Below are 24997 nucleotides of genomic sequence, written 5' to 3'. Positions count from 1 at the left end.
TGGAATCCTGCATCCCTACCGTCAGCGCCGTAAAGACTCTCGAAGCTCTGTGATATGTACGGGCCCGACACCTGCTGCCCCACCACGGTCCCTACTGAAGCAGCAGGCTTGCATGGGAAGAGCAACCACAGAGGCCAGATCTCATACAAATAATGTAAAACCCAGCGTGCCAGGTAACAGGGGCCCCCAGGCATCCTGGCAGACAGGGCTCTCTCTTCCCACCTTGGGCTGCCCCGAGCCCTACCCATTGCCCTGCCGCGCGAGGTGGTAGACGATGGTAGCAGAGGTCACTGTCTTCCCTGTGCCTGGCGGTCCCTGGATCAGACTCAGTGGTCTCTGCAGCACAGTCTTGACAGCATAAACCTTCAGACAACAGGCAGTCATGAGGCGGCAGCCAGCCCCGGGAAGTGGGGGGAACGTCCGCCCCAGCAGGCCCTGCCAGTTGGGCCCGCACTGCGCCGCGCCCCGGGGCAGGTGGGCACCTGGGAGTGGTTGAGGTCGGGGAGCCCCTGTGCCGTGAAGCGCTTGGGCAGCTGGCACTTGATGATCACGTCCTCCACCTCATGCCCAAGCAACTTATGGTAGATGTAGCCGGAGACAGACGTCTCATCCACGGCGAACGTTTTCAACGCACTCTGCATCCTGGAAGGAGAACTCGAGGTCGGCAAGGGGAATACAGCCCTCGCAGATAAGGACGATCACTCAGACGCTGGAGGCAGCAGCCGCGCCCTGGGCCAGGCACGGAAGCAGAGCCAGCACAGCCTGCAGGGCCAAGGCACACGTACCTATCAAATGAGGTGGACTTCCACACGAAATCCACCTGGAAGTTATGCGTCACCTCCACGGGCGCACCCACGCTGCTCCGAAGCTCAATGGCGATCTCATCGCCATAATCTGTGCCACTGAGTTAAGTTTCGTCATTGTCAGAAGCTGGGTTTACCTTTCCGAGGAGCCTTCACTGGGTTACCGGGGAGAAAGAGCCTCCTCTGTGCCAAACATTAGCAGACACAGCCCGCCCGGCCCACATTCACCAGCAGATGCCGCCGTGGGGTCCAGGCCCCCCACCGCCAGCTCCCACGCCCTCCCTGTGAGCGCCAGGGCAACACCCAGCATGAAGCAGCCGTATCCCAGCCGGGGTTCCAACTGAGCCTCCAGAGCCCTGGGGCGCAGAGCTGGGAGCACAACTGAAGCAAGGACTCAGTGGCAAATGCCAGTCAGAGGGGCCCCCTGAGGCAAAGCCGCCTACGATGCCCTTTCCTCCACCTGCGGCGACCCCCACACAGGCCACCTGTGCTCAGGATGAGCTCACCCATCTGTACGCAAAGGATACTATCAGGGACCTTGATGACGTGGCCGATCCCTTTCCATAGGGGCGCCAGATCCCCTTTGTACCTCAGACATATCTCATCCCCCTGCATGAGCCGCATGTCTTACAGAGAAAACACAGCAAGAAAGTCAGTGTTTTCAACACGTGCCGAGGCTGCCACCATGAAGAGTTCAAATTAAGGGACACTTTACAAGGGAGAAACTAGGAATTTTATGCTACTTATGGTCACAAATATTTTAAAACTTAAAATCACCTCTTAACCAAATTATGACTAAATCCTCATTACCAGAGTCAGTCTTGGGCAAAGTGAAGTAGGCGATTCTCTTCTTGTTAAGGCCCAGGTCCCACCTGACCGTGATGTTATCTTGAGTCTGAGCACATGAAAAATAAGAGCCCTGTTAGCCTGAGACACAGACACGGGCCTGGACTCCTCGTGTCTGGGTTTCCACAGCTGCGCGCCCTACGGCGCCCTCACGGGCCACGATGTCAGGGTGCCGCGTGCAGCAGCCAACCACCTGCAACACCAGCAAAGGCTCATCCGCGACAGAAGCCATGAGGACCCCCGGAACCCGCTCCAGACGACCAGGAGACCCCCACACGACGGCTGCTCTCGGAGGCGGCTTCTCTGTGAACTGCGGAGGGAGAAGAAGCCGGCGGCCGATCCTCGGAGCTCCCGCTTCCTACACGTGCTCTTCATGAGACCGGTGCCAGGAGTGCCCTCGGCGTGCCACGGGCTCCTCAGCCCGGGCTCTCGCAGCCGTGGGCAAAGGCCGCGACCCTGACTGTGAGGGATTTTGGTTGGATTTTAAATCAGAAAATACTCAGGCCGGTGTTTAGCTCCGAGCAACCAGGCATCAGCCCAAGGGTCGCTCCCTCGCCTGCCCTCAATCCACCATCCGTCTCCGGGCACTGCGCCTCGGCCCACGTCAGCATCCGCCGTTTGCAGAGGAAACCGCCCTCCCCAGACCTTAGGAGAGATGCTGTGTTAAACGACCGAAACCCTCCTGCACACACCACATCACCTGGGACTCTTTCAGTTTCTTATCGTAGTCGGCCTCCAGCTTGACCAGAGGCCCGAATATGTTCTGGTATTGGTAGGCGTCCTCATACCGCAGGAGCACGTGCTGCGGCTCCTCATCCACACCTGGCTTCTCCAGGTCCTCCAAGGTGGCAGAAGGATTTTCCTAGAAGACAAGCACCGTGCCTGTTCTTCCCCATTTCCGCCTATATACGAGAGGAACTACAGGCAGGCTCACTAGTCCCTAGAAGAGAAAGGCCTATCTGTCACCTGTCAGAACAAGCTCACGGCAGCATCATACAGAGGGCACCATTGTCGGTGGCGTCTACCCCACAAAGAGAGTCCTCTTATGGGGAAGTATACGGGGCACAGGGACACAGACACCGGCCGGGGTCTCTGCACACCCTTCAGTTGTTGCCATTGCCATTACCCCTCCCCCTGCCCAGGGCTACACCAGCAGGGTAAATACTGGTGATGTCACCCCAGGGACAGCCTGACACGCCTAGACCATCAAATGGCTACGTTCCCCAACAAACGCCTAGCCCCTAAACCAGGAGAGAGAATATTGCTTTTGAGCTGCCAGAAGACCACTAGTTCTCTGGCTGTGTAAACAAAAGGGGAGGCCCTTTTTCTTCTCCCAGCCCCCCAGTTTCCTCCTGACCCTGTGCTGTACCAATAGGGGTGACACACTCTTCTCTGGCAGGGACAGAACAGTATCTGGGCTGTGTCGCTATAAACAGGAAAAGTCAAAGAGTTCTGGGGAGCCTGGGTGGCTCAGTCGGTTAAGCGTCTGCCTTCAACTCGGGTCATGATCCTGGGGTCCTGGGATGGAGTCCCGCATCAGGCTCGCCACTTAGCGGGGAGTCTACTTCTCCCTCTTCCCCTCCCCTCTGCTTCTGATCCCTTTAATAAATAAAATCTTGAAAAAAGGGGCGCCTGGGTGCTTAGTGGTTAAAACCTCTGCCTTCGGCTTGGGTTGTGATCTCGGAGTCCTGAGATTGAGCTCCACGTATGGCTCTCTGCTCAGCAGGGAGCCTGCTCCGCACCCCACCCCCGCCTGCCTCTTTGCCTACTTGTGATCTGTGTCAAATAAATAAATAAAATCTAAAAAAAAAAAAGTTCTGGCCATCCAAAAATCGAAGCAGAAAGGTACCTTGCTAGAGACACTTAAGAAATATTCCGACTTGCACTCGAAGTGAAAATAAATTCACATTTAAGATTTTGGATTATGGGGCACCTTGGTGGCTCAGTGGGTTAAGATTTTGGATTATACAGGCACTTAATTAAAATTTAGAGCCCAATTACTAAAACTTTATCGTAAAAGCTGAACAGCCAGAACCAGAGAAGGGCTTCCCTAGAGAACTGGGTCTGTCGGGCAGGGCAGACACCCCACCACCCAACCAGGAAGCCCCTCCCCTCTGCTCATCCAGCCGTTGTGGGCCCTGCCTCTCTGACCTGGACCCCTTTTCGCCTGAACATTCAACCCTGGCCTGGGGTCACCCTGGCTCAGACACGTTATAGGCCCAACAAGGTCTCCTAGCACCCTCACAGTCCTGTCTCCCCAGGCCCGGCTCCTCCTGACATGTGCACCCACAGCCGCCCAGGGCCAGTTCTGCTCTCCCTCTTCCTCTGCAACAAGAGAAAAAATTCCAACAACCAGAGCTGTCCTTTCCCAGAGGCCCAGCAGAAGGTACCCGTGGGATTCCACCAAAGGGCCATTCCAGGTAGAGACTGCAGTCTCTCCCTCAAGTTGCTTCCGGAATCTCCTATTCCGAAAACACTCCCAGCAGGTCTCCCTGGACAAGAACCACGCTGAGGCAGTTTTGCGTTCTCAGCAGGCCCTCACCTTCCAGAGCTCCTCCAGCTTGTTGATCTGCTGGGCGGTGATCTGCCGGGCCCGCAGCTGCTCCTGCTCAGAAGGGATCTTGACCAGCCAAGAGAGGAAGCAGCGGTCCTGGATCAGGGGCTGCCACTGGGAGCTGTCCCAGTTGATGTCCTTGAGGCTGCTCTGACTGGCGCAGGGCTGCCTACAGAAACACCGAGGGCAGGGAGAGCCCAGGTGAGAATGACCTCCGCCCATAAGGCTTACCTTTCATCCCGAAGTGACATTCCCTACATCTTACTATGTGATCGTATTACCTTTAAATTGTTAGTAATACATTGCCTCTCCCCATGCACTTGAGCTCTGAACTCTCAAAACTCCTAACACTGTTGTTACAGAATTCTTTTTATGCCTTAACCAGAACACACCCCAGAAGAGTTACGGAGCATTCCCAGTTCTCTAACTAGCCCCAGCCCCCAAATATCCTCACACCTCTCCACCCACTGGGGCTGAATGTCCGCCCCCCCCCCCCCCCCCCCCCCGCCTCACCTGCACAGCAGCACCACTACTGAGTCGGCCTTGGCAGGGATGAAGCCAAGGAGGAAGACATTGCGGCAGCCGCAGTTGTAACACTCCAGAACTGTCTCCCCCAGGGGCCCATCCTTGTGCAGAGTCACCTCTTTGCATTTTGCCCTCACGAGGTGATTTACAATGTGGCTGAAACCAGGAAATGATAAATAGTTAACACCCAAAGTTTGGCTTTTCACCACTTCCAATTTTCGAGCCCCCCGTTAAAAGTTCCGGTACCGTTCACAGTCCATTAGCAGGGGCGGTCACACCTCATCCATCTGGCGTCCCTGGGGACCAGCCCGCCCCTGCACTGGCTCCCCACTGAGTGCAAAAATCAATCTGACTTGAACAGCCTTTAAGGAAAACTTTCCTAACATGTTTCACATAGTTCCTGCTTTCTGAAATCCTCCGAACGGGACCTGAATGAACCTATGGCTAGGGCCAAGGCTGCTGTCCCGGAAAGGCAGGAGGCCCGCCCCTTCCACAGCTCCTCTCGGCTTGCTGAGGCTTCTCGGCTGCTGCTGCTTTCGATCGCTTCTCCGGGTCCCTGTGCCTGCTTCCAGGAGCAACAGCCCCTCCTAACTTGCTGCAGGCCAGGAAACTTGATAACCAAACATATTAGAAACTTGAGGGCAGTAAAAAATATTGAGCAGCAGGGCTCAGGGCTACTCTCAGGAAGCACAGGGCCGGCTCTGAACCATCTGAAACCGCGCTGTCCCGGCTCCTTCCTTGCTGCCGCATGGCCAGGATTCTGCTGTCCCTCCCATTTCCGGGACACAGCTCACCGACACCCAGGGCTTGTGAACTCCACCTAAGACAAGCTGGCCTCGCCTGGGGTCCACGGGTGGCGCATGGCTCTGCCTTAGTCTCTCCCAGCTACCTATAGCCTTGCTGCGGGTCTGTCAGATGGCGCCCGGCCGAACCTTGGGGAAACCCCTGCTGTTGCAAGCTTCGGCTCAGGCTCCACATTCTAACCCTCTCTGGCCTGTTCTAGCCCAGGGAGCCAGTCAGATTATCTAACCAGCTGTCACCACTCTCTGTACCCACAGAGCACCCACTCTTCTGAAGCTGTCACAACTGGGCATTTTACCAGACTGACTTCCTCCTGTCTTTTCTACACCCACCTCACCGCATTATATTGGAAGCTCCCTGAAGGCAAGTGGCTGCCCCATCATTTCTACCATCTGGCCTCATGCAAACACTCAGTGCTCCTGATGGAGTCTGTTTTCTCTTAGAGGCCTTTCACTAACTTCCCTGATCTTGGCTCTGCTGACCAGAAGATGGGGTTGCCAGCTAAGAAGTTTTATTTAATTGCTTTTCCTGAAGGAGAGGAACTAATGCAACCACAGTAATGATGAAATTACCCAGAACATTCTAAAAATGGGACATGAATCTGGTTACCCTGAAGAAGCTTTTTCTTTCAAATCTTTAGAATTAAACATCAGCCCATTTTGCCTCACCCAGGATCCCACAGTTTGCATTGCTAACTCTAAGAGGACAGGAGATCTGACCACTGTGTCCTCAGGCAGCAGAAGATGGTGAGCCCTGGCGGGCAGCTGTGGAAGACACAGGAAGGGCGGGGGCTCTGTGCAAATAAACCTGCCTATGGGCTTTTGTCACTGTATGTCTCCAAAACAAGAACCCCAAAAGATGCTGCTTTCTTGCTAGCAGCCTAGAGCCCTACAAGACTCTGCTCTGCTTCTCTGCGACAGTAGTGTGAGTTGTCACACAGCACGGCAGCTCTGGAGGAGCCACCAGGACTGGATTCTGTGCTGGAATCCAAGCACCAGCACAAAACTGGTCTCACCCCAAACACAAAACAAGAGACCCAGTCACAGCTGCTGCTGATCAACAGCAGGAAGGGAAGCCCAGAGACGATAGTCAAGTGAACTTAATTTAATCCGATGATTCAGGATCTGGCCCGTATTAGCCTCAGGACTGCTCCGATGAGCTAAGACCAGAGGGAGCCTTCCCAGGAAGCGGCTCCCATGGATGCCCATTACTGTCCTGGGAACATCCTCCCCAGGCACCCAGTAATGAAGATGAATGGGTGTGCCAGGAGCTCATCTTGCAGAAAAATATAAATAAAAACTGGGAATGAGAATTAAGCCAACCCTACTTGCATAATAAAAGAACCACAGAGAATAAATCAAGGGTAAATACATTAAGGCATTCACACACCACCATCTGTTTCAAGTTAAACCAGTCACAGAGGAGGGAAAAAACCAGGTTTGTTAGCGTGATTTTATATTGTGCTTTTGCTTCAACATTTCCATAATTTACACACAAATCTGAGCACAGCACTGATTAAAGACACATGCGCGGTCTGATTATCTACCTGCCAGAAGTATTTCCACGCCCGTTACAGAACCACTTCTTGCTGGTGTTACAGTAAACCACGCAAGCAGGATCGTGTATTCCACAGTAACTAAAAAAGTCAAAACATCAACAGTTAAAGCTGGAAGGTCTCTCTCTGGTTTTAATTTGGCAGGATGTAAAATTCTTTCCTCTTACAACATTTTTAAATTTTTCATTAAACACATACTCAAACCCAACGATCCCACTAGCAAAATCCAATCAGTTAACTGCAAAGGCGTCCTGATCCTGCAAATGGAGGGAAGGGGTACAGGGTGCTATGGGGCTTCCCGAGAGAGAGGCGCTAGGAAACAGCAAAGCCCCTGCCAGGTGGGGGATAAGAGCTGTGGAAGGTTCCAGGGGAACCCAAAAGCAGAGGTCTGATGCCCCAAAGCAACCCCTAGCTACCCCGCCTTGAACTTAAGTTTCAGGAGCCCTGACTTAGAAGCAGGGAAATCAGCATCCCTGGCTCTGGGCACACAGTTAAGCTGGGACCACGCTGCGTTCACAAGACACTCCACTTCCCTGCAGAGGGCGCCATGCTCCTGAGAACGCTCAGCTCAGACCCAGCAGCAGAGGGTGTCCGGGTACGGGTTGCAGCCTGAGCTCAAGCTTGCAAGGAGCACAGGAGAGAGCCCCCAGCCTTATTCTTCTGAAAACCAACAAATACATCAAAAACAAAAACTGGATCACCACAGAATTCTGTATGTGTATGAAGCCAAGCCTCAGTCTCAAACTAGAATGTGCTCCAGCCAAGAACCTTCCCTCCAACCCCCCAAACCATGGGGACAGCTGGGTGGGTAGGGGCATGTGCAAACTTTAAGCACCTGCAGCTTTACCAGAACCACTTCACCAGCAAATGTGTAGATAACAGGAACACGAAAACATCATTAACATATACGTATAAACATTTGTAAACAAGTAAGAAAAAAGCCAAAATAAAGTTAAAAAAAAAAACCAAAATAAAGTTTAAAAAAAAAAAAAAGTCTCCCCACAAAGCAGGGAATGGAGCAGCACTCTGTCCTGTGGTGGGTACAACCTTCTGAGGAGCAGTGGCCTGGGAGGTCAGCAAGACAGTGACATAGCTCACATGTGGCCCTGACTGGCCAAGTGCCCTGAACAAGATCAATTCATCTCTTTTGGTTTCAATTTCCTTGTGTATGTGTACAAAAAACACAAGTCTCATCTTATGGGTCCAAACACAAGGGATGGGTCCTGCTCTAGGTGAGAATTCCAAATTTGGTCAACAAGCAGTTCTAGCCACTGGCTATTTAATACCAACTTTTTGGGAATTTTGAACTCATCAGAGAGGCAGATATTTCAAAGTATCCTACAATCATCTGTTTGTAAAAGAAATCTTAGCTACTATTTTTACTCTCTAAATCCAAGTCCTTACCAAATATAAGTTCATTTCAAATGAGTGAGTGGACAGGTACTGGGACTCACCAGGACCTGAGAAAAGGCCTCTGGGTGAATCGGGGATCAGAGAGGGCTGATCCCACCCTCCTGCCCAGTAACAAGGACTATGTATACACTGGCCTGAACCTTCTTATTTTTTACTACCAAATGTCACAATCCATCATTTTAGATGGGCTTCCAAAGCCAGCAAACCCACTCAGAATGCAAGAGCTCTGGGACGTAAGTCCGTGCCTCCGCCACTGACACTTACCTGCACGCATGTACAGGGAGATCCTTAGTGTAATAGGTATCCTCCTCATCTTCTTCAAAGTTCAACTCAGCCAACAACTGGCTGGTCTTGGCCACGCTGTCATCCACGGCCCCATTCTGCAGAATGCCCTCTGGTCCACCGACCTACAGCAGAACAGCAGCATCACCATGCAAGGCTGCAGCTCTCCGCCCCTTAGACCAGGCCCACAGCTTCCCCCTGAAAGAGCAGCCATGACGACTTTCCCATGAAGCGCTGGCCTGCTCTCCACCTTGAGAGAGTTCAGCTTCTTCTGAATGGACTTTCCACACTCTCCCACCTCCCTATTAAACCTACCTGGCCAAAAACAGGGTGCTGGTGGCCTAGGTCATCCACCCTGCCTCCTGCATATCCAGGTCCAACCCCACCTGGTCACGGAGCCATGACCAAACCAGGATGCTGAAGAAGACGCTTTGTTCCCATGATGGGGGGCCGCAAGGAGCAAGATGACTTTATACAAAGCAGTTGCAATGCCCTCTGGGGACAGTTGCACAATGTCAGGCCAGAAGGCCTGGAATCCCACCAGAGTGAAGGTTCCCGCCAAAGTCTAAGCCAGAAGAAAAGGCTGTGTCCACTGGAGATGTGAGAAAGCAGTTCCCCCGTTAGTCAACATACTTCCTCCGCTGCCAGTTTCCCTTTCCAGAGAGCAGCCCATCTTCATTATGAATTAGAAGTTGAATGTTTAGGATAACCTTCTGAACTCAGGCTATATCCTTACTACACATACTACCTTTTATATGTTACAATAGCAAAAATGTACGAACAGGCAACTTTAACAACAAGCCATGAATTTCACAGGCACTTCTGCTGAGCTCACATGTCCATTCAGAGGCCCACGAACTCAGTTCGCCAGAGTAACAGGCATTCCTAAAGCCATCTCCAGGAACCCTGGGTGGCAGTCAACAGTCCTTGTTATCTCCCCCCTCCTGTGGGGATGACACATCTCCCACATGAGGCTGGGTCAGGCAGCAAGGGCGTGGAGTGGTGACAAGGACAGGGAGGAATGACAGGAGCCCCAGGGCAGACACCAGGTTTCTCTGAACTGTGGGAGAGGATCAGACACCAGCCCCCTTCCCTCCAAGAGCCCTGCCACCTAAAGTCATGCCGTGTGGGGCCAGCTCAGGCCAGTGCAGCTTGGTCCAGCAGTGCCCACAGGGCCTTTCCCTCTCCACTGCTCCAGCCAAGTCACCTCTAAGATTCTAAAGACAGCAGTTCGGGGACGCCTAGGGGGCTCAGTCAGTTGAGCCTTGGATTCTTGGTTTTAGCTCAGGTCATGATCTCAAGGTCATGGGATAAGCCTATGCTTCTGGGCTCCGTGCTGCTGAGTCTTCTTGGGATTCCTTCCCTCTTCCTCTCCCTCCCCCTTTGCCCCCTGCTACTCACAAACTTGCACTCTAATAAATAAGAAAATAAAATCATAAAAAAAAAAAAAAAAGACAGCAGTTCATTTGGGGATGGAGAGGGAGCAGGTGGGAATGGGGGGATGTTGCCCCCTAGGGCGCATTCTGGAAATTGCAGTGGTGAATTTGGGTTAAGTAGGGGGTCAACATCTTTGTCTATTATGGTCTCAGCCCAGACCAGAACCCCATTTCACAGCTTCTACCACTACTTTAACATGCTTTTTTCATGTAGGCAACAACTAGGTTAAAAGCAAGAAAACTACACTTTGTTTGAAGAAAAGAAAAAAAAAAAGTCAAAATCAACTTTTGAATTTTAATGTAAAGATGGTGCTGTAACAGAATTACAAGCACTTCTTTGGGAATCCCTGATCTCTTTTTAAAACTGTGTGCAAACCACTGTAACCACTTTTTTTTTTTTAAAGATTTTATTTATTTCTCAGAGTGAGCACAGGCAGAGTGGCAGGCAGAGGCAGAGGGAGAAGCAGGCTCCCCGCTGAGCAAGAAGCCCGATGCGGGACTTGATCCCAGAAGGCTGGCATCACGACCTGAGCTGAAGGCAGCTGCTTAACCAACTGAGCCACCCAGGCATCCCAACTGTAACCACTTTTAAGTGCACAGCTCAGTGGCATGAAGTACATTCATATTATTCTGCAACCATCATTACCATCCTTCTCCAGCACTTTTCCATCTGCCCAATTTTCATCTGTCCCCATTAAACACCAGCTCCTCATTCCCCTCCCCTAGCCCCCCGGAACCCACCATTCTAACTTCTGTCTCTTGTGAATTTGACTACCCTAGAGACACCATATAAATGTCTCATAGTTTGTCTTTTGTGACTGGCTTGTTTCACATAGCACAATGTCCTCAACGCTCATCCATGTTTTATGTAGCAGGTGTCAGAACTTCCTTTTTTAAGGCTGGGGCTCCTGGGTGGCTCTGTCAGTTAAGCATCTGACTCTTGATTTCAGCTCAGGTCATGATCTTAGGGATGTGAGATCAAGCCCCATGTCAGGCTCCGAGCTGGGTGTGCAGCCTGCTTGAGACTCTCTCTCCCCCTCTCTCCCATTCCATCTTCTCCCCCCACTGCTGCACATATGTGCTCATTCTCTCAAAAAAAAAAAAAATTTTTTTTTCCTTTTTTAAGGCTGAGTAACATTTCACTGAATAGACACACATTTTGTTTATCCACTTATTCTTCAGTGGGCACTTGGGTTTCTTCCACCTTTTGGCTGCTCTGAACATATTCAAAGACCAAGTCTCCACTTTCAATTCTTTTGGGGATATGCCCAGAAGTGGGCTTGCCACATCTTATGGTAATTCTCTGTGTAACTTTTTTTTTTTTTTTTTAAGATTTTATTTCTTTATTTGACAGAGAGAGATCACAAGTAAGCAGAGAGACAGGCAGAGAGAGAGGGGGAAGCAGGCTCCCCACTGAGCAGAGAGCCCGATGTGGGGCTTGATCCCAGGACCCTGAGACCATGACCCGAGCCAAAGGTAGCGGCCCACCCACTGAGCCACCCAGGTGCCCCATCTCTGTGTAACTTTTTAAAAGAAACTGCCATAGTATTTCCCACAGAAGCTACATTATTCTCCATTCCCACCTATGGTGCACAAGGATTACAACTTCTCCACAGCCTCTTCCATACCCATTATCATTTTTGCTTGTTCTTAAATAGCCATCCTAATGAATGCGAGGTGATGTCTCTCAGCGGTTTTGATCTGCATTTCTCCGATAGCAAATGAAACTGAGCATCTCTTCATCTGTTTGTTGGCCACCTGTATATCTTCTTTGGAAAAATGTGAAGTCCTTTGCCTATTTTTAATCAACTGTTTGACTTTTTGAGTTGTGCTCTGGAATTCTGATAGTTGGCTATCACTCAAAAAGTCACCTCTGTCTCACGACGCTTCTCCTGACACATGCAGTGGCAACGCTAGTGCGAGGCCACCCGCAGGGGCCACTACTAGTGTGACTGTGCCCAGGCACGCTCACTGGTTGGTTTTCCGAAACTGTGTAGCCACGTTATGGCACCTGGATTTCACCTTAATGGCAGTGAAGTAAGTACACATAACACAATACAGAAGGCAGCAATTAGAAATCAACATTTGTGACCCCTTAAACCCAATAAACTGGTTTATCAAGTATTTGAGGTAACAGAGTTTTTAAGAATATTATGAAACTGGAACTTTTTACTTGATCTGAAACTATTCTTTCCATAGCTCTGGTAACCTGAGCTTGGATAAATGGGTATTGACACCTTCTATGACTTAACTTTGATCAGCTTTCACCTTTCCAAAGAGAAATGTGCTACTTTTCCAATCTAATCTCCGCAGAAAAACTCCGTAAAACCTAGGATCAACAGAGGGCAAAGAAGGTAGTCCAGTAAGGAATCAGCATGCGGGACCCCCCTCTCAAACTCAGAATGGCACTTACATTTTTAAATGGTTGGATTAAATAACTAATAATATCCTCAATTTTGCCTCTTGTCCCACAAAATCTAGAATATTTACTATTTAGTCCTTTAAGAAAATGCTTACAGATTCCTTGTCTAAAACAACTCATAAAATTTTTTACCAGGCTGCATAAGCTTTTACATATAAATAAATGCCCTTGGTGATATCTGAGTATTTACTTCCCTGAAATAACAGAATTAGTACCTAGAGTAATATAGAAAAGTGCACACGACCCGGTGCCCTCTTTCAATCCACTCCTGCCCCATTTGGGCCTCAGATCCCACAGTTCACCTCCCCTCCTCAGGGGGAGGCTTGAACGAGCAGAGGACACATCCTGACCAGCCACGTGGGGAGCTCCCTGCACCACACCACACCCCTTCCGATTAAAAAGGGGCAGGAAATTTAGGTCTGCTCTCAGAACTCTTGGGAGACAACATGATACAGATATAAGGTCAGGTAGACTTTCCACACCTCTCTAAAGCTGGGGAGGCTGCAGAGAAGAGTCCAGATTTCCCAAGGTCTAGTAGCCCTCTAGCCTCCTGGTTGGGAAACGTGTGCATGCGCCCCCCACCCACACACCCACTTCCAGCTCCCACTCAGCCCCACTCCTCCCCAGCTATGATCTGGCCACAATACAAACTGACTTCTATAGCTGGTTTGTTAGTTTCTCCCTCTACTCTCTGGAAAGTTTTAAGATAAACATTAACTTCAAAAATACATTTGACCTTAGAAACTATAATTAAATTAGTTAAAACAAAGCACTAAAGAGTGCCCAGCACAGAGAAGGTCCACAACCGTGCCAGGTGACATGACAGGAGGACAGAAGGGACCTTGTCCTCTGAGGTTATCAACCTCGCCCTTCCAGCCAGGACCCCAGTGCCTGCTAGACTGAGGGACAGGACCATCCCCATTCCACCAAATGCAAAGCCTACCTCCAGGCACGACATCACTGGGAAAACGATTCCCTCTTCACCTCTGCTCTGAGTACTATTTGAAGTAAACCTATGAGCTGCTGAGCTGATCAAGGCCTGCAGACACTCTCTGCCAGGGACCGTTTCATACAACTGACTACAGAACTCAGACTGTGCATAGCAGAGTAACAGGAAGAGAGGTCACTTCAGACCCACAGAGGAAAAGCATGTAAATTCAAAAATTACTCCTAAATGTGCTGGTAAGAACTTTTAGGCTACAGATTTTTATGCCAAAAGTGCTGTACCACTCAGAAAGAAATGGATCTTTCACAGTCCCTCAGTCCCTGAGGTTGCCAGTGCCACAGGGTCTTTGCACTCACTGTCCCTTGGCTTCTGCACAGCTGGTTCTCGGTCCTAGGGAGGCCTCCCCTTACCCATCTGTGGGGCCCCACAGCAAGGGTCCCAGCTATCACCCCAGCACCTAGAAACGAGCCCACACCCCAGGAGGCCCTCATAGTGTAGGCTGTGTCTTCACATCCAAAAGCCTAAAGGCTGGAATATAAAATAATTCATTAAGTATTCTTTTATCCCAAGGTTTAAATAAAGAATGGGAAATCACCTTTCCCTCGGTATGGCCCGAGGCGGGAGCGGCAGGGGGGGGGGGGGTGGCGGCGGCAGAACCCCTGAGCCTCACCTCAGGAAAAGGCTAACAGAAGTTTTGGCCTCCCCCAGCTTCTGAGAAAGTTTCAAAACTACAGAGAATGAACACCTCACACACCTGTCACCTGGATCCACCAGTCATTCACATTTTGCCATACTTGCTTTGCACACACACACGTTTATCTTCCTGATCCATTTCAGAGTCACAGGCCCCAAGACAAGCACTTTCTCCACACAATCACAAGCCTCCCACTCAGGAATAATACTGATGAAACCAACAGAATACTGCTATCTAATAAGCATAGTCACAATTCCCCAACATCCTAATGTCTTTTATAGTTTTTTAAACATTCAAGACCTGTTGATGTCTTTTTAGCCTTCATTTCATTAGTTTTAACCACATGTAATGGCTGAGAGTCAACCATGTCTGACCCACAAAGATGACGTCACATGGTCCCACTCGAGAGGGTGGTCCCCAGGTTCTGGATGAAAAGGATCTTCAGGGACACCTGGGTGGCTCAGTTGGTTAAGCATTTGCCTTCGGCTCAGATCATCGCCCAGCATGGTGGGGGGCGGGGGTGGGGGGAGAGGTCCCTGCTCAGCAGGGAGCCTGCTTCTCTCTCTCTCCCCTTGCCACTCCTCCTGCTTATGCTCAGTCACTGACAAATAAATAAAATCTTAAGAAAGAAAGAAGGAGGAAAGAAACAAAGAAAGAGGAAAGGAAAGAGAAAAGGATCTTCACTGGCCTCTCCCTTTATAGTGGACCCTTTCTCTGGTCAGCATGCTGAGTTCAGCCCTATTGCTCATTTCAATGCTCCCAGTATCCTTGACATGTCCGAAGCATCCCCAGCTCATCCTGGGCTGCCCCTGCCTGCCCAGCCCTGGGGATCACCACTCTCAAAGGAGCCCACTCCACACCTGCAGGGAGCAGCCAAGGTGTGATGGGGGTTCAGTCCAAAAACCAGGATACTTCACAGGACAATGACACCTCAGAGGTGTTAAAGGAAGAGGAAGGGGTTGTCCTGGAGAGCAGGACCAGGAGACGAGACAATCACATTAACACTGAACCTCACAAAGAACCAGACCAAGCCAAGCCATTTTCTGACTAGTGAGAATCTGACTGTGGAGATAGGGAAACCCCATGTATTAGATGATCCCAGAAAAACTACTGTCGGTCCTGTTCCTCTGACAACAGCAGTGCTGTGACAGAAAGATGCCTTTTTAAAAAAATTTTAAGATTTTATTTATTTATTTAACATAGAGAGAGACAGCAAGAGAGGGAACACAAGCAGAGAGAGTGGGAGAGGGAGAAGCAGGCTCCCTGCTGAGCAGGGAGCCCAACATGGTGCTCAATCCCAGGACCCTGGGATCATGACCTGAGCTGAAAGCAGACACTTAACTGAGCCACACAGGCGCCCTGAAAGATGCCTTTCATTTCTAGAATTGCATGCTAAATACGATAGGTCAAAATGACTGGGTATCACTAACTCATATGCCTCAACCTCAGAAGGAAGGGTGAAAATGACAAGATGGATTTGCTTTAGAAGAGAAATGGGGAAGGGGCGCCTGGGTGGCTCAGTGGTTTAAGCCGCTGCCTTCGGCTCAGGTCATGATCTCGGGGTCCTGGGATCGAGTCCCACGTCCGGCTCTCTGCTCTGAAGGGAGCCTGTTTCCCTCTCACTCTCTCTGCCTGCCTCTCTGCCTACTTGTGATCTCTCTCTGTCAAATAAAATAAAAAAAAAAAAAAAAAAAAAAAGAAGAGAAATGGGGAGAGGAAAATCTTCACAATGGCTAAACTGAGGAAATGGGTATCAGCGTTTGTTTTACTTACAGAGAATTCATAATCAACATTTTTACACAATACGGCTGGACAAGGTGGCCTCCTGGAATCCAGGTTAACTCCATGGAGCCACACACTCAAAAAGAGTAATGGAAAACAAGCACAGCTCTGACAAAACGCCTTCCAGTCTAGGATATGGAAAGCCACATCCCCAGATTCACTGTCATCCCGGCAGCTGAGCTCTGCAAGGAGGTAAGCAGACGGGAAGGTGCTATCCTCAGTTGTGACAAAGGGCTACCCACAGAGCTCAACAAGCCTCCTATGTCTAGAAGCCATCCTGGCAACAGTCTGCAGGGATCCTTAGAAGCCTGGTTTGGCTCGGTAGTCCAGCTCACAAGCTGCTACCAGCCCGACACATATAAACAGCACAATGACCCTTTCCCAGCCATGGGGTCCCAGGACTTAGGAATCCAGTGTTTATCAGAGGTAGCAGGGTTCTGTTCTCAACAAAAGATCCTCTGGCAAGAAGAGTTCAAAGCCCCCCCCCCCCAAGAGGGGGACCCTGAGACCTGAAAAGGAACACCAAAGACTCAGCCAGATTCGCTGCCCTTCTGCACCTTCTAGGCCACATTCTGTTCTGAGTCCCACTGAGCAGAGCTAGGTGTCATGACCCTTCTCTGTGGTCAGGAATACCATGCACCACCGAAAGACTACCCTGCCAGAGTGACCACCCCAACTGCCCCCCCCAGCTGAGAGCCACAGCCCAGAATCTGCCCCCTCCAGCCTCTGTGCGTGCTGCCCTGGTGGGGCCTCTTGCCCCTCCTCTCAGGGCAGTGCCTCCAAAGGCTCCACTAACCAGAAACACTGCCCCACACCTTCCACCAGAGGGGAGCCCTGCCTCACCCTTGGGGGATCCTGGGCTCTGAAGAAAACCACACACAAGAACTCGTGTCTGCTCTAGCCACAATTCCTTCTGAGGACTCAGGTCAAACAGGGTATCCAGTACAGTGAACCTGTCCCAGGAGGAGTGTCCACTCTGGCCACCTGGTACAGTGACAGCTCATGCACACACACTAGCGCACATGGGCAAACATCTGAGCACCATGCCACTCTGCCTGTGCTCCCCTCTGGCCTCACCCACACTCTGCGGGGTCTACCCACCATCAAGGGCCCTTTCTCCAAGGGAAGTGAGGTCCCAGCACTTCCACAGCTCCATGAGGCCCCAGGATTCAGCCCAAGCCCTTGGCATGGCATCCCTGCCTGTGTCTGCACCCACTCTCCCTCTACACCAAGCCAAGCATAGGGCCCCATGCTCACCCCTCTGCCTAGGAGGCATGCCTTTCTGAACAACTCAAGGACCACTACTTATAAAGGCTTTCCCTGTGCAGTGCAAACCACTCCCTTTTCTGGGTCCTCATGATCCCTAAGGTCAATTGCAGTCTGGCCAGCACCTGTCATCTCTAACAAAACAGCTACAGGGGCACCTGGGTGGCTCAGTGGGTTAAGCCGCTGCCTTCGGCTCAGGTCATGATCTCAGGGTCCTGGGATCGAGTCCCACATCAGGCTCTCTGCTCGGCAGGGAGCCTGCTTCCCTCTCTCTCTCTCTCTCTGCCTGCCTCTCTGCCTACTTGTGATCTCTCTCTCTCTCTCTCTCTCGCTGTCAAATAAATAAATAAATAAATATTTAAAAAAAAAAACAAAAACAAAACAGCTACAGATGGCAAAGGATTCACTTTGACTTCCAGCCCTCACAGAGCTCAGCAAGGCAAGGAGGTAAGAACTGCCAAGAGTGGCAAAAACCAAGGACTATGCCAAAGAGGCTGGCCTGACAGCCTGTACAGTGGGGACAAGAGTAAACGTGAACAGGTATATGAGGGCACCCAGGCTCACCCTGAAAGCAGTGTGGCCAGGCTCAAGTGGAGGGCCCAGCACACAGGGCGGTGAATCTCCCCAACATGTGGCTGGGAATGGCTGAGCACAGGATGACTCCATTTCCCTACATTAGAGCCGCTGAGGACACACTACAAAGATTAACAGGAGCAAAAATGAAGGAGAAGGAAAGAAAAAGACAAGTGAAGGAGAATCAAAGACAATGAACAACTGTGGGATGATCAACCTCCCCAGATTTACTAAGAAACACTGAACTGCACACATACAAACAAGAGACTCTACAGTATGTGATCATGCCTCAATAAAGCTATTAGAAAGATGTCTCCTTTTTGTTGTTGTTGTTGTGGGAGCCAGAAAAAGAACTTTTTTAGTTAACACTGATATTGTAGGGACGCCTAGGTGGCTCAGTGGGTTAAGCCTCTGCCTTCAATTCATGTCATAATCCCAGGGTCCTGGGATCGAGTCCCACATCAGGCTCTCTGCTCAGCAGGGAGCCTGCTTCCCACCTCCCCCGCAACACCTACTTGTGATCTGTCATAAATAAATAAAATCTTTAAAAAATATATTGATATTGTACTAGTGTTAATTTTGCCTCCAATCATACTGAATCTGGGTTAAGAAACTGGGGTAAATAAAGAAGTCATTTCACTTATGTGACTGACACATAAGCCCTTCCTCTCCCCTAATCGCCCATAGAGTTCTAACCATCTGGAAACATACCCAGAAAATCCAATAAGGGGAAAGTGCTGGACGAACACTTGCCAGAGCTCCTGCAAGGTTATCAGCCCTTTATCTCCAATTTTCTCAAGGTGTGCTTATATCACAGCTGAACTGAGTGTTCATGAAACCAGAAGGGAAAAGTCACTCAAATTTTTAACTCACCACTTTCAGGAACCCCTGGACTGTATCAAACTCATTCCTCCTCTTCATAAGCTACATGCCAGTAAGCAGAAGATGATCTGTTTACCTAGCTGGTCATGAATAGGTTAGTACAGTACCTTCCATGATGAATTCTGGAGGCAGTCACAACTATGGTTCTGAAGACCAAGTAGCAACTCTTTAGCCAAGTATCTCACTGCTTAAATAGGAAAAAGAAGCCCAAGTGTATGTACTCAAGACTACAACCGATAGGGACTGGCTCAGTTCGTAGAGCGAGCAATGCTTCACCTCAGGGTCATGAGTTCAAGCCCCAAGCTGGGCACGGAGCCTACTTAGAGAAGACTATAAATGATGAGGAGCCTCTGCTGATCTGTTTACCTGCTGATGGCCGTTGGGGTTGTTTCCCATCTGGGGCTCTCACGAACCAAGCAGCTATAAATGCTCAGAGCAGTCCCACATGTGGACAACTGCCTTTGCTTCTCTGCTGGACCACAGAGGTGGGTGTGAACCATTCTACCAGCAAGGTATGAAAGTTCCAAGTGGTTTTCCATCCAGCCTTTTAAAAAATTTGAGCCACCCTTATGTGTGGGTAGTGGTATCTCCGGGTGGTCTTCAAGATTCACTGGGGTATAACTGACATACAACAAACAGTGCAGGTTTAAAATGTACATTTTATAAACTGACATACATCAATGTATGTAAACACCCACAATCAAGATAATGAATACATCTACCACCAAGTCTCCTTATGCCCTTTGCCATCCCTTCCTCCTTTTTTTCCTTCCTCCCTCAAACACTGATCTGCTTTCTATTACTACTAGTTAGCTAACACTTTCTAGAGCTTTTTATGAACAGAATCACAGAGTATACACTTTTTGGTCAGAGTACTTTTACTCTGTGTAATTATTCTGAGATGCAGCCACATCTTTGTGTGTATCAATAGTTTGTTCGTTCTTTTTCTTTCTTTCTTTTAAAGTCAGGTAGTGTTCCCAACTCAGATTTTTACTGTAATTCTCATATTTAAAAAACAACACGACAGTAGCAACCATCAAAAGGAAATATGACAACTAGACACGGCAGAAGGTTTGTAACACCAGCTATTATGCAAAGCACTTCTGAAATTACCTTTCCTGCCCTTTGAGGGGTAGGGAAATGGCCCAGGAAAGACTTAGATAAGCGAAAGAAAATGGTCCCTTGGATCTTAAGACACTTGGCAGGATTATGTCAGCACTTTTCATCCCAGGATCTCAAGGGCTTTGAGAAATACCAGTTTTATTTCCTGAACAAGAATACAAATGTTCCCTGAAACAAATAATACATTATATGTTAATTTAAAAAAAAGAAAACAAGTGTTATTTGAATGGACTCAGAGCTCAGTAGAAGTCACCCCTGCCTGCGATTCTCCTACTCTGGCAGGGACACACATTCCGCCTCTAAACAAACTTTCAGGTAAAACCAACTAAGCAAAACTGGTATCAAATGTGGCTGCATGTTGGGAAACAGTCTGGCAGCTCCTGGAAGGGTCGCGCACAGAGGTACCACACAACTCAGCAAACTCACCTACCGCCGCACAGAAACTTGCACACAAATGTCCACGGCAACATCACCTATGACAACTAAAGGCAGAAAACCACCCAAACGTTCACCAACAGGTAAGCGGATAAACAGAATGTGGTCTGTCTGTACTGTGAAATATTATTCAGTCCCAGCAAGAAATGGGAGTAGATTCATATTACATCATGGATGAACCTTGAAACATGTTCAGTGAAAGAAGCCAGACACAGAAGACCACACATTATCATTTATATCAAATGTCCACAGTAGGTAAACCCAAGACATTAAGATTAGTGCTTGCCTCGCGTTGGAGAAGGCAGGACGAACAGGCTAAGAGGTGTGGGTTTCTTTTCAGGGTTGATGAAAATGTCCAAAAATTGATTATGGAGATGGCTGCACACCTGTGAATGTACTAAAAGGTACTGAACTGTACGCTCTAAATGGGCAAACCCTACGGTCTATGAATTCTATCTCAAGAAAGCTGTGAAACAAAAGTGGCTGCACAGCATTTGATAAGTCACAGCCACTCACCCAGTAAGATAAAATCAAAATGCATTCAGATTGGGTTTTTTGAGTCTTTCTGAAAGCCCCATCATACCATTAGCCACACAGCCAACTCTTAAGGACAAATAAGGAAAATCCCAGATGTTGTAGGCAGCCAATGCCACCAACTGGCACAGGAGATAAACAACTTTTTTTCACTTTCCAATTCTATTCAGACTTTCCCGTCCCCAAATTCAGGGCCTTCTCTTGCAATACAAAGGTTATTACTCCCATTTCCCAAACACAAAAGGTAGGCTACAGGTGAGTGGATCATCAGAGTTAACTTAAAGGCAAGGAAGGATAAACCCTTTTGATGTCATCAGAACTCAAGTGAGCTCAACTCAACATCTACCTACAGTGGAGAGTTTTAAGGGTCTTATTTTATACAGCTCAGTGTCCAGGTGCAGAAAAACAGATCATTTCAACTTAAAGAGAAGGACACACCCTGCAATTAATTGCACACAAAATGCAAGGAACAAAACTTGAAGTCAGAGCTGCTGTATTACATTAGTTATAGTTTAAAAAGAATTTCCAATAGAACAATTACCTTTCCCATTCCTGAGCTGCCATGATTCATGGCATACTGCTCAACTCGGAGCTCTTTCTCCTCAGCCTTCTGGACACAAGTTATAGACAGCGCTATCTGGTCCACCTAAACATGAGTCCAGATTTCATGTATGTTTAAAAACAACAAAAATGAAACTCCTATACCCCCTTTTCACAGCTGTAGGAACAAGAGAGGTCTACAGAGTATGAAACTACAGGTGTTGTTATGAGCCTCCAACAGCTCATTGATTTCTCCAGGCAAACTCTCCCCACTCTGCCTTCCTCCACCATATGTAAACCAAACTGAAAAAACATACATACTTGCACACCTGTCTCCCTGATGCTCCGCCCATCAGGCATCTATTTTTAAGGAATCTGGGGTTAGAATGAGTCAAATGTTTTCTGCTTCTATTAGGGGCTAAAAGAAAATCCAAGTGGGTGGTCTACCCACGGGAGTGACTCAATCAACTAGAATGCAAGCCCTCCCAGAGTCTGAGCTCACTGTGGCTGAGATGGGGTGGCTTCCCCAGCCCTGACAGTGGGTCCTCATGCCAAGGGACTCCTGTGACAAGGGATCCCAGCCCAAGACTCCAGCCAGTTCCCTCTGCCTCTTCAGGGCACGGACCTAGGTTCAAGAGGGCTGAGCGAGATACTTCCCACAACACAAACCCAAACTTAAAATACTTAAGTAGCTTCCCTAAACATTCACATCACTGAAAACAAACTGTCCAACGTGGCAGTGCCATTTATGTAAAACCCACTATCACTGCCCCACTGGAGGAAAAAACTCAAGCCTAACTTTTCCAAGGCAGGGCTGTGGAGTTACATTAACAGGTCGGTTTCAGCAACAGGCAACGCAAGGAGGAAAAACAAAACGCAACCTGTCTCTTGAATAATCTCAATAGTCACCGCGTATGAGCTTCTCCACTCGAGGAAAAAATTCCGTTTCTGCTCTGGGAGCTTCGACCCTCCCCTCTCCAGCGTCCCCGAGCCCGGGTAAATTTGAACCCGTGGTTCAGCCGGCATGATTAGGGGGGTGGGGGAACCACAGGTGGGGGGTGGGGCAGGGAGGACGAATCGGCCACAAGGGGAACGGGGCAGATCACCACCCCGGGAGCGGCTTGAGAAGGGCACGGACCCAGCAGGAGGGAAACCCGGAGACAGATCACCCCCGACCTGGCCAGGGACAGACCGAGGGCAGGTCACCTCGGACACGCCCGGAAGAGACTTCGGGCTGGTGACCTAAGACACGGGCCTGAGATAGATCTTGACCAAATCATCCGGACCAAACCAGAGCTGGACTCTAAACAGATCTACCTGGGCCCGACTGAAGACCGAGAACCTAGGCAGGTTACTCCGGACCCGGCCGGAATGGGGGGACCCGGGGAAGGTCAGCCCGGGCCTGAGTGGAGGACCAGGGACAGGTTACTCCGGACCCGGCCAGAGTGCGGGACCCGGGGAAAGTTCCCGGGCGCCGAGGCCCGGCCCGGGCTTCCGGCGCCGCCATGTGCCGCTCACCTGCGCGTCCAGCTGTCCGGCCGCAGCTCCCGCGCCCGCGCCAACCGGGCCGCCCGCGCCACCTCCTCCGGGGCCGCCGGGGCCACCCGGGGGCGTCTGCGTCTGGCTGGGGAGGGTGAAGTCGGTGAATTCGAACTCCGAGCCCTGTGTGTCGGCGCCGAGCAGCTCGGCTTCCTCAGTGTCCAGGAAGGTGAGCGTCTGAGAACTGGGCCCGTACGCCTCCACGCTCATGGTGCCGCTGAATCCCTGGGCCCTCAGACCGGCTCCCTGCCGCACTCGAGCCCGCCGCCGCGCTGAGGCCTAGGCCGCAGGCTTCGGGCCGCCGCCGCCGCCGCGCCCACGCTCCTAAACCGGACTGAAACGCCTGCCGCGGCGCGAGCCGGGACAAGAACCACGCGTGCCGAGCCGCCGCTGCCGCCGAGCCCCTCAGAGCCGCTTCTCCCCTTGGAGTCGCCCGCTGCTCGCAGCCCCCGGCAGGAACCGCCGCCGCCGCCGCCGTCGTGCGCGTGCGCGAGCCCGACGCCGGCGCAGGTGCGCGTGCGCGAGCCCGACGCCGGCGCAAGCGCGCGCGCTCCTCGCGGAAGCCTCCAACCGCGCCCGGACGCCCCCGCAGCCGAGCAGGCTGGCGGAACACTTAGCACGCACGCGCGGGGGGCGGGGCTTTTAACCGCCGTCTCGCCGGCTGCACGAGGACGTGGTCCCGCCCCAACCGCTGCTGTGTGGGGCCCGGCGTGGCTGCCGTGGTTGCTTCCGTAGGGGCGGCGACTGTGCCTCGGGTTAGTTGAGCATTGTCTGGTTGATTTACACAGGTGGTGTCGGAACACCCAGTTGAGGAGGCTTGGCAGGGACGATGTACCCCCATCACCGAGAGAAGCTCCCGGCCTCAATTTCCCCATCTGTAAAATGGGGTTGCCTGGCACAGAACCAGTGCTCAGTATTTATTGCTTGAATAAAAGGAATGGGGATAGTCCTTAGTACGGAGCCTGCTGGCACAGGGTAATGGTGATTGCTGCTGCTTCCGATGATAATCATAACAATAATGTTAACTATTAATAAAATAATTATATTAGCTATAATAACATGACATATTGTAATTATTAATTATAACTACATAACTTTTAATCTTACTGTTCAGAGGCAGTATATAACAAAGTGATTGGGAGCACTTGTGCGGTGGAATCCAGACCTGGACACCTGCCAGCTGTGTGACTTTGTACAAGTGACTTGACCTCTCTGGGCCTAAAATTTCCTTTAGGGAAATACTGTCCATTAAGATGGAATGAAGGGGGCACCTGGGTGGCTCAGTCGGTTAGGCGTCTGACTTCCGTCCCAGGTCCTGTTCCCTGGGTCCTGGGATCCAGCCCACCCTCCAGCTCTCTGTTCAGTGGGGAGTCTGCTTCTCCCTCTCCATCTGCCATTCCCCGCTCCTGGTGCTCTTTCCCGCTCTCTCGCTCTCTCAAATGGGTAAAATCTTAAAAAGAAAAAAAAAAATGATGGGATGAAGAGGGGCACCTGACTGGCTCAGTGAGTGTAGCTTGTCACTCCATCTCCAGACTGAATTCGAGCCCCGTGTTGGGTGTAGAGATTGCTTAAAAATAGAATCTTAAAAAAAAAAATAATATTTTAAAAAATGGGATGAAGAATACATGAACTTATTCACTACCTTAAGTATTTATAAAGGAAAATTCCACATGGACAGAGGTTGGCTTTGTTCACATCACACAGTCTTCCCCAAGGGGAGAATAATGCCACCACACAGTAAGTGCTCAGTAAAAGTTTGTCCAAGTTCAGCTACTGATTTATGAACTTAACTCGAAGACTCAACTTCCTTTTTTATATAGCAACTCAGAGAACCTCCCCACCTCCGCTTCCCTTTTTTGTAGCAAGATTCTGGGGCCCTCTAAATGCTTGAAGTCAGTTCACAGTGCTCCTGGGTTTGCACAGCTAAACTAAAATTTCCTGATCCTATTTGGTTCCTCATTTTCCAATATTCCCGTCACTACATGATAATAGGTTCCTTTTTCTTTCTTTACATCTTTTTCTGGCCTTTTACCATGCATTAAAATGT

At 50.1% G+C, this 24997-nt stretch overlaps 1 protein-coding gene across 2 annotated transcripts in view; it reads right to left on the bottom strand.

Moving 5' to 3' along the window:
• UPF1 (UPF1 RNA helicase and ATPase) overlaps positions 1-23421 on the bottom strand; it is a 37503-nt gene extending 14082 nt beyond the window's left edge. Inside the window, exons 1-11 of one of the 2 annotated variants that reach the window (XM_045990077.1) lie at positions 22930-23421; positions 8762-8904; positions 7076-7165; positions 4717-4884; positions 4192-4372; positions 2350-2511; positions 1581-1698; positions 1331-1429; positions 786-894; positions 483-642; positions 245-363 (exon numbers count right to left, since the gene is read on the bottom strand). In XM_045990077.1, the coding sequence (XP_045846033.1) occupies positions 245-363; positions 483-642; positions 786-894; positions 1331-1429; positions 1581-1698; positions 2350-2511; positions 4192-4372; positions 4717-4884; positions 7076-7165; positions 8762-8904; positions 22930-23160 (1580 nt within the window). In that variant the 5' untranslated portion in view covers positions 23161-23421. The remainder of the gene's footprint in view (positions 1-244; positions 364-482; positions 643-785; positions 895-1330; positions 1430-1580; positions 1699-2349; positions 2512-4191; positions 4373-4716; positions 4885-7075; positions 7166-8761; positions 8905-22929) is intronic. The other variant, XM_045990078.1, reaches the window with a different exon arrangement.
• Between the last annotated feature and the right edge of the window lie 1576 nt (positions 23422-24997).

This window comes from Meles meles, chromosome 20 (assembly GCF_922984935.1).
Source record: "Meles meles chromosome 20, mMelMel3.1 paternal haplotype, whole genome shotgun sequence".
NCBI classification, from domain to species: domain Eukaryota; kingdom Metazoa; phylum Chordata; class Mammalia; order Carnivora; family Mustelidae; genus Meles; species Meles meles.
Note: the sequence above shows the minus strand (reverse complement) of the source record. Positions and strands in the feature narration are given on the sequence as shown.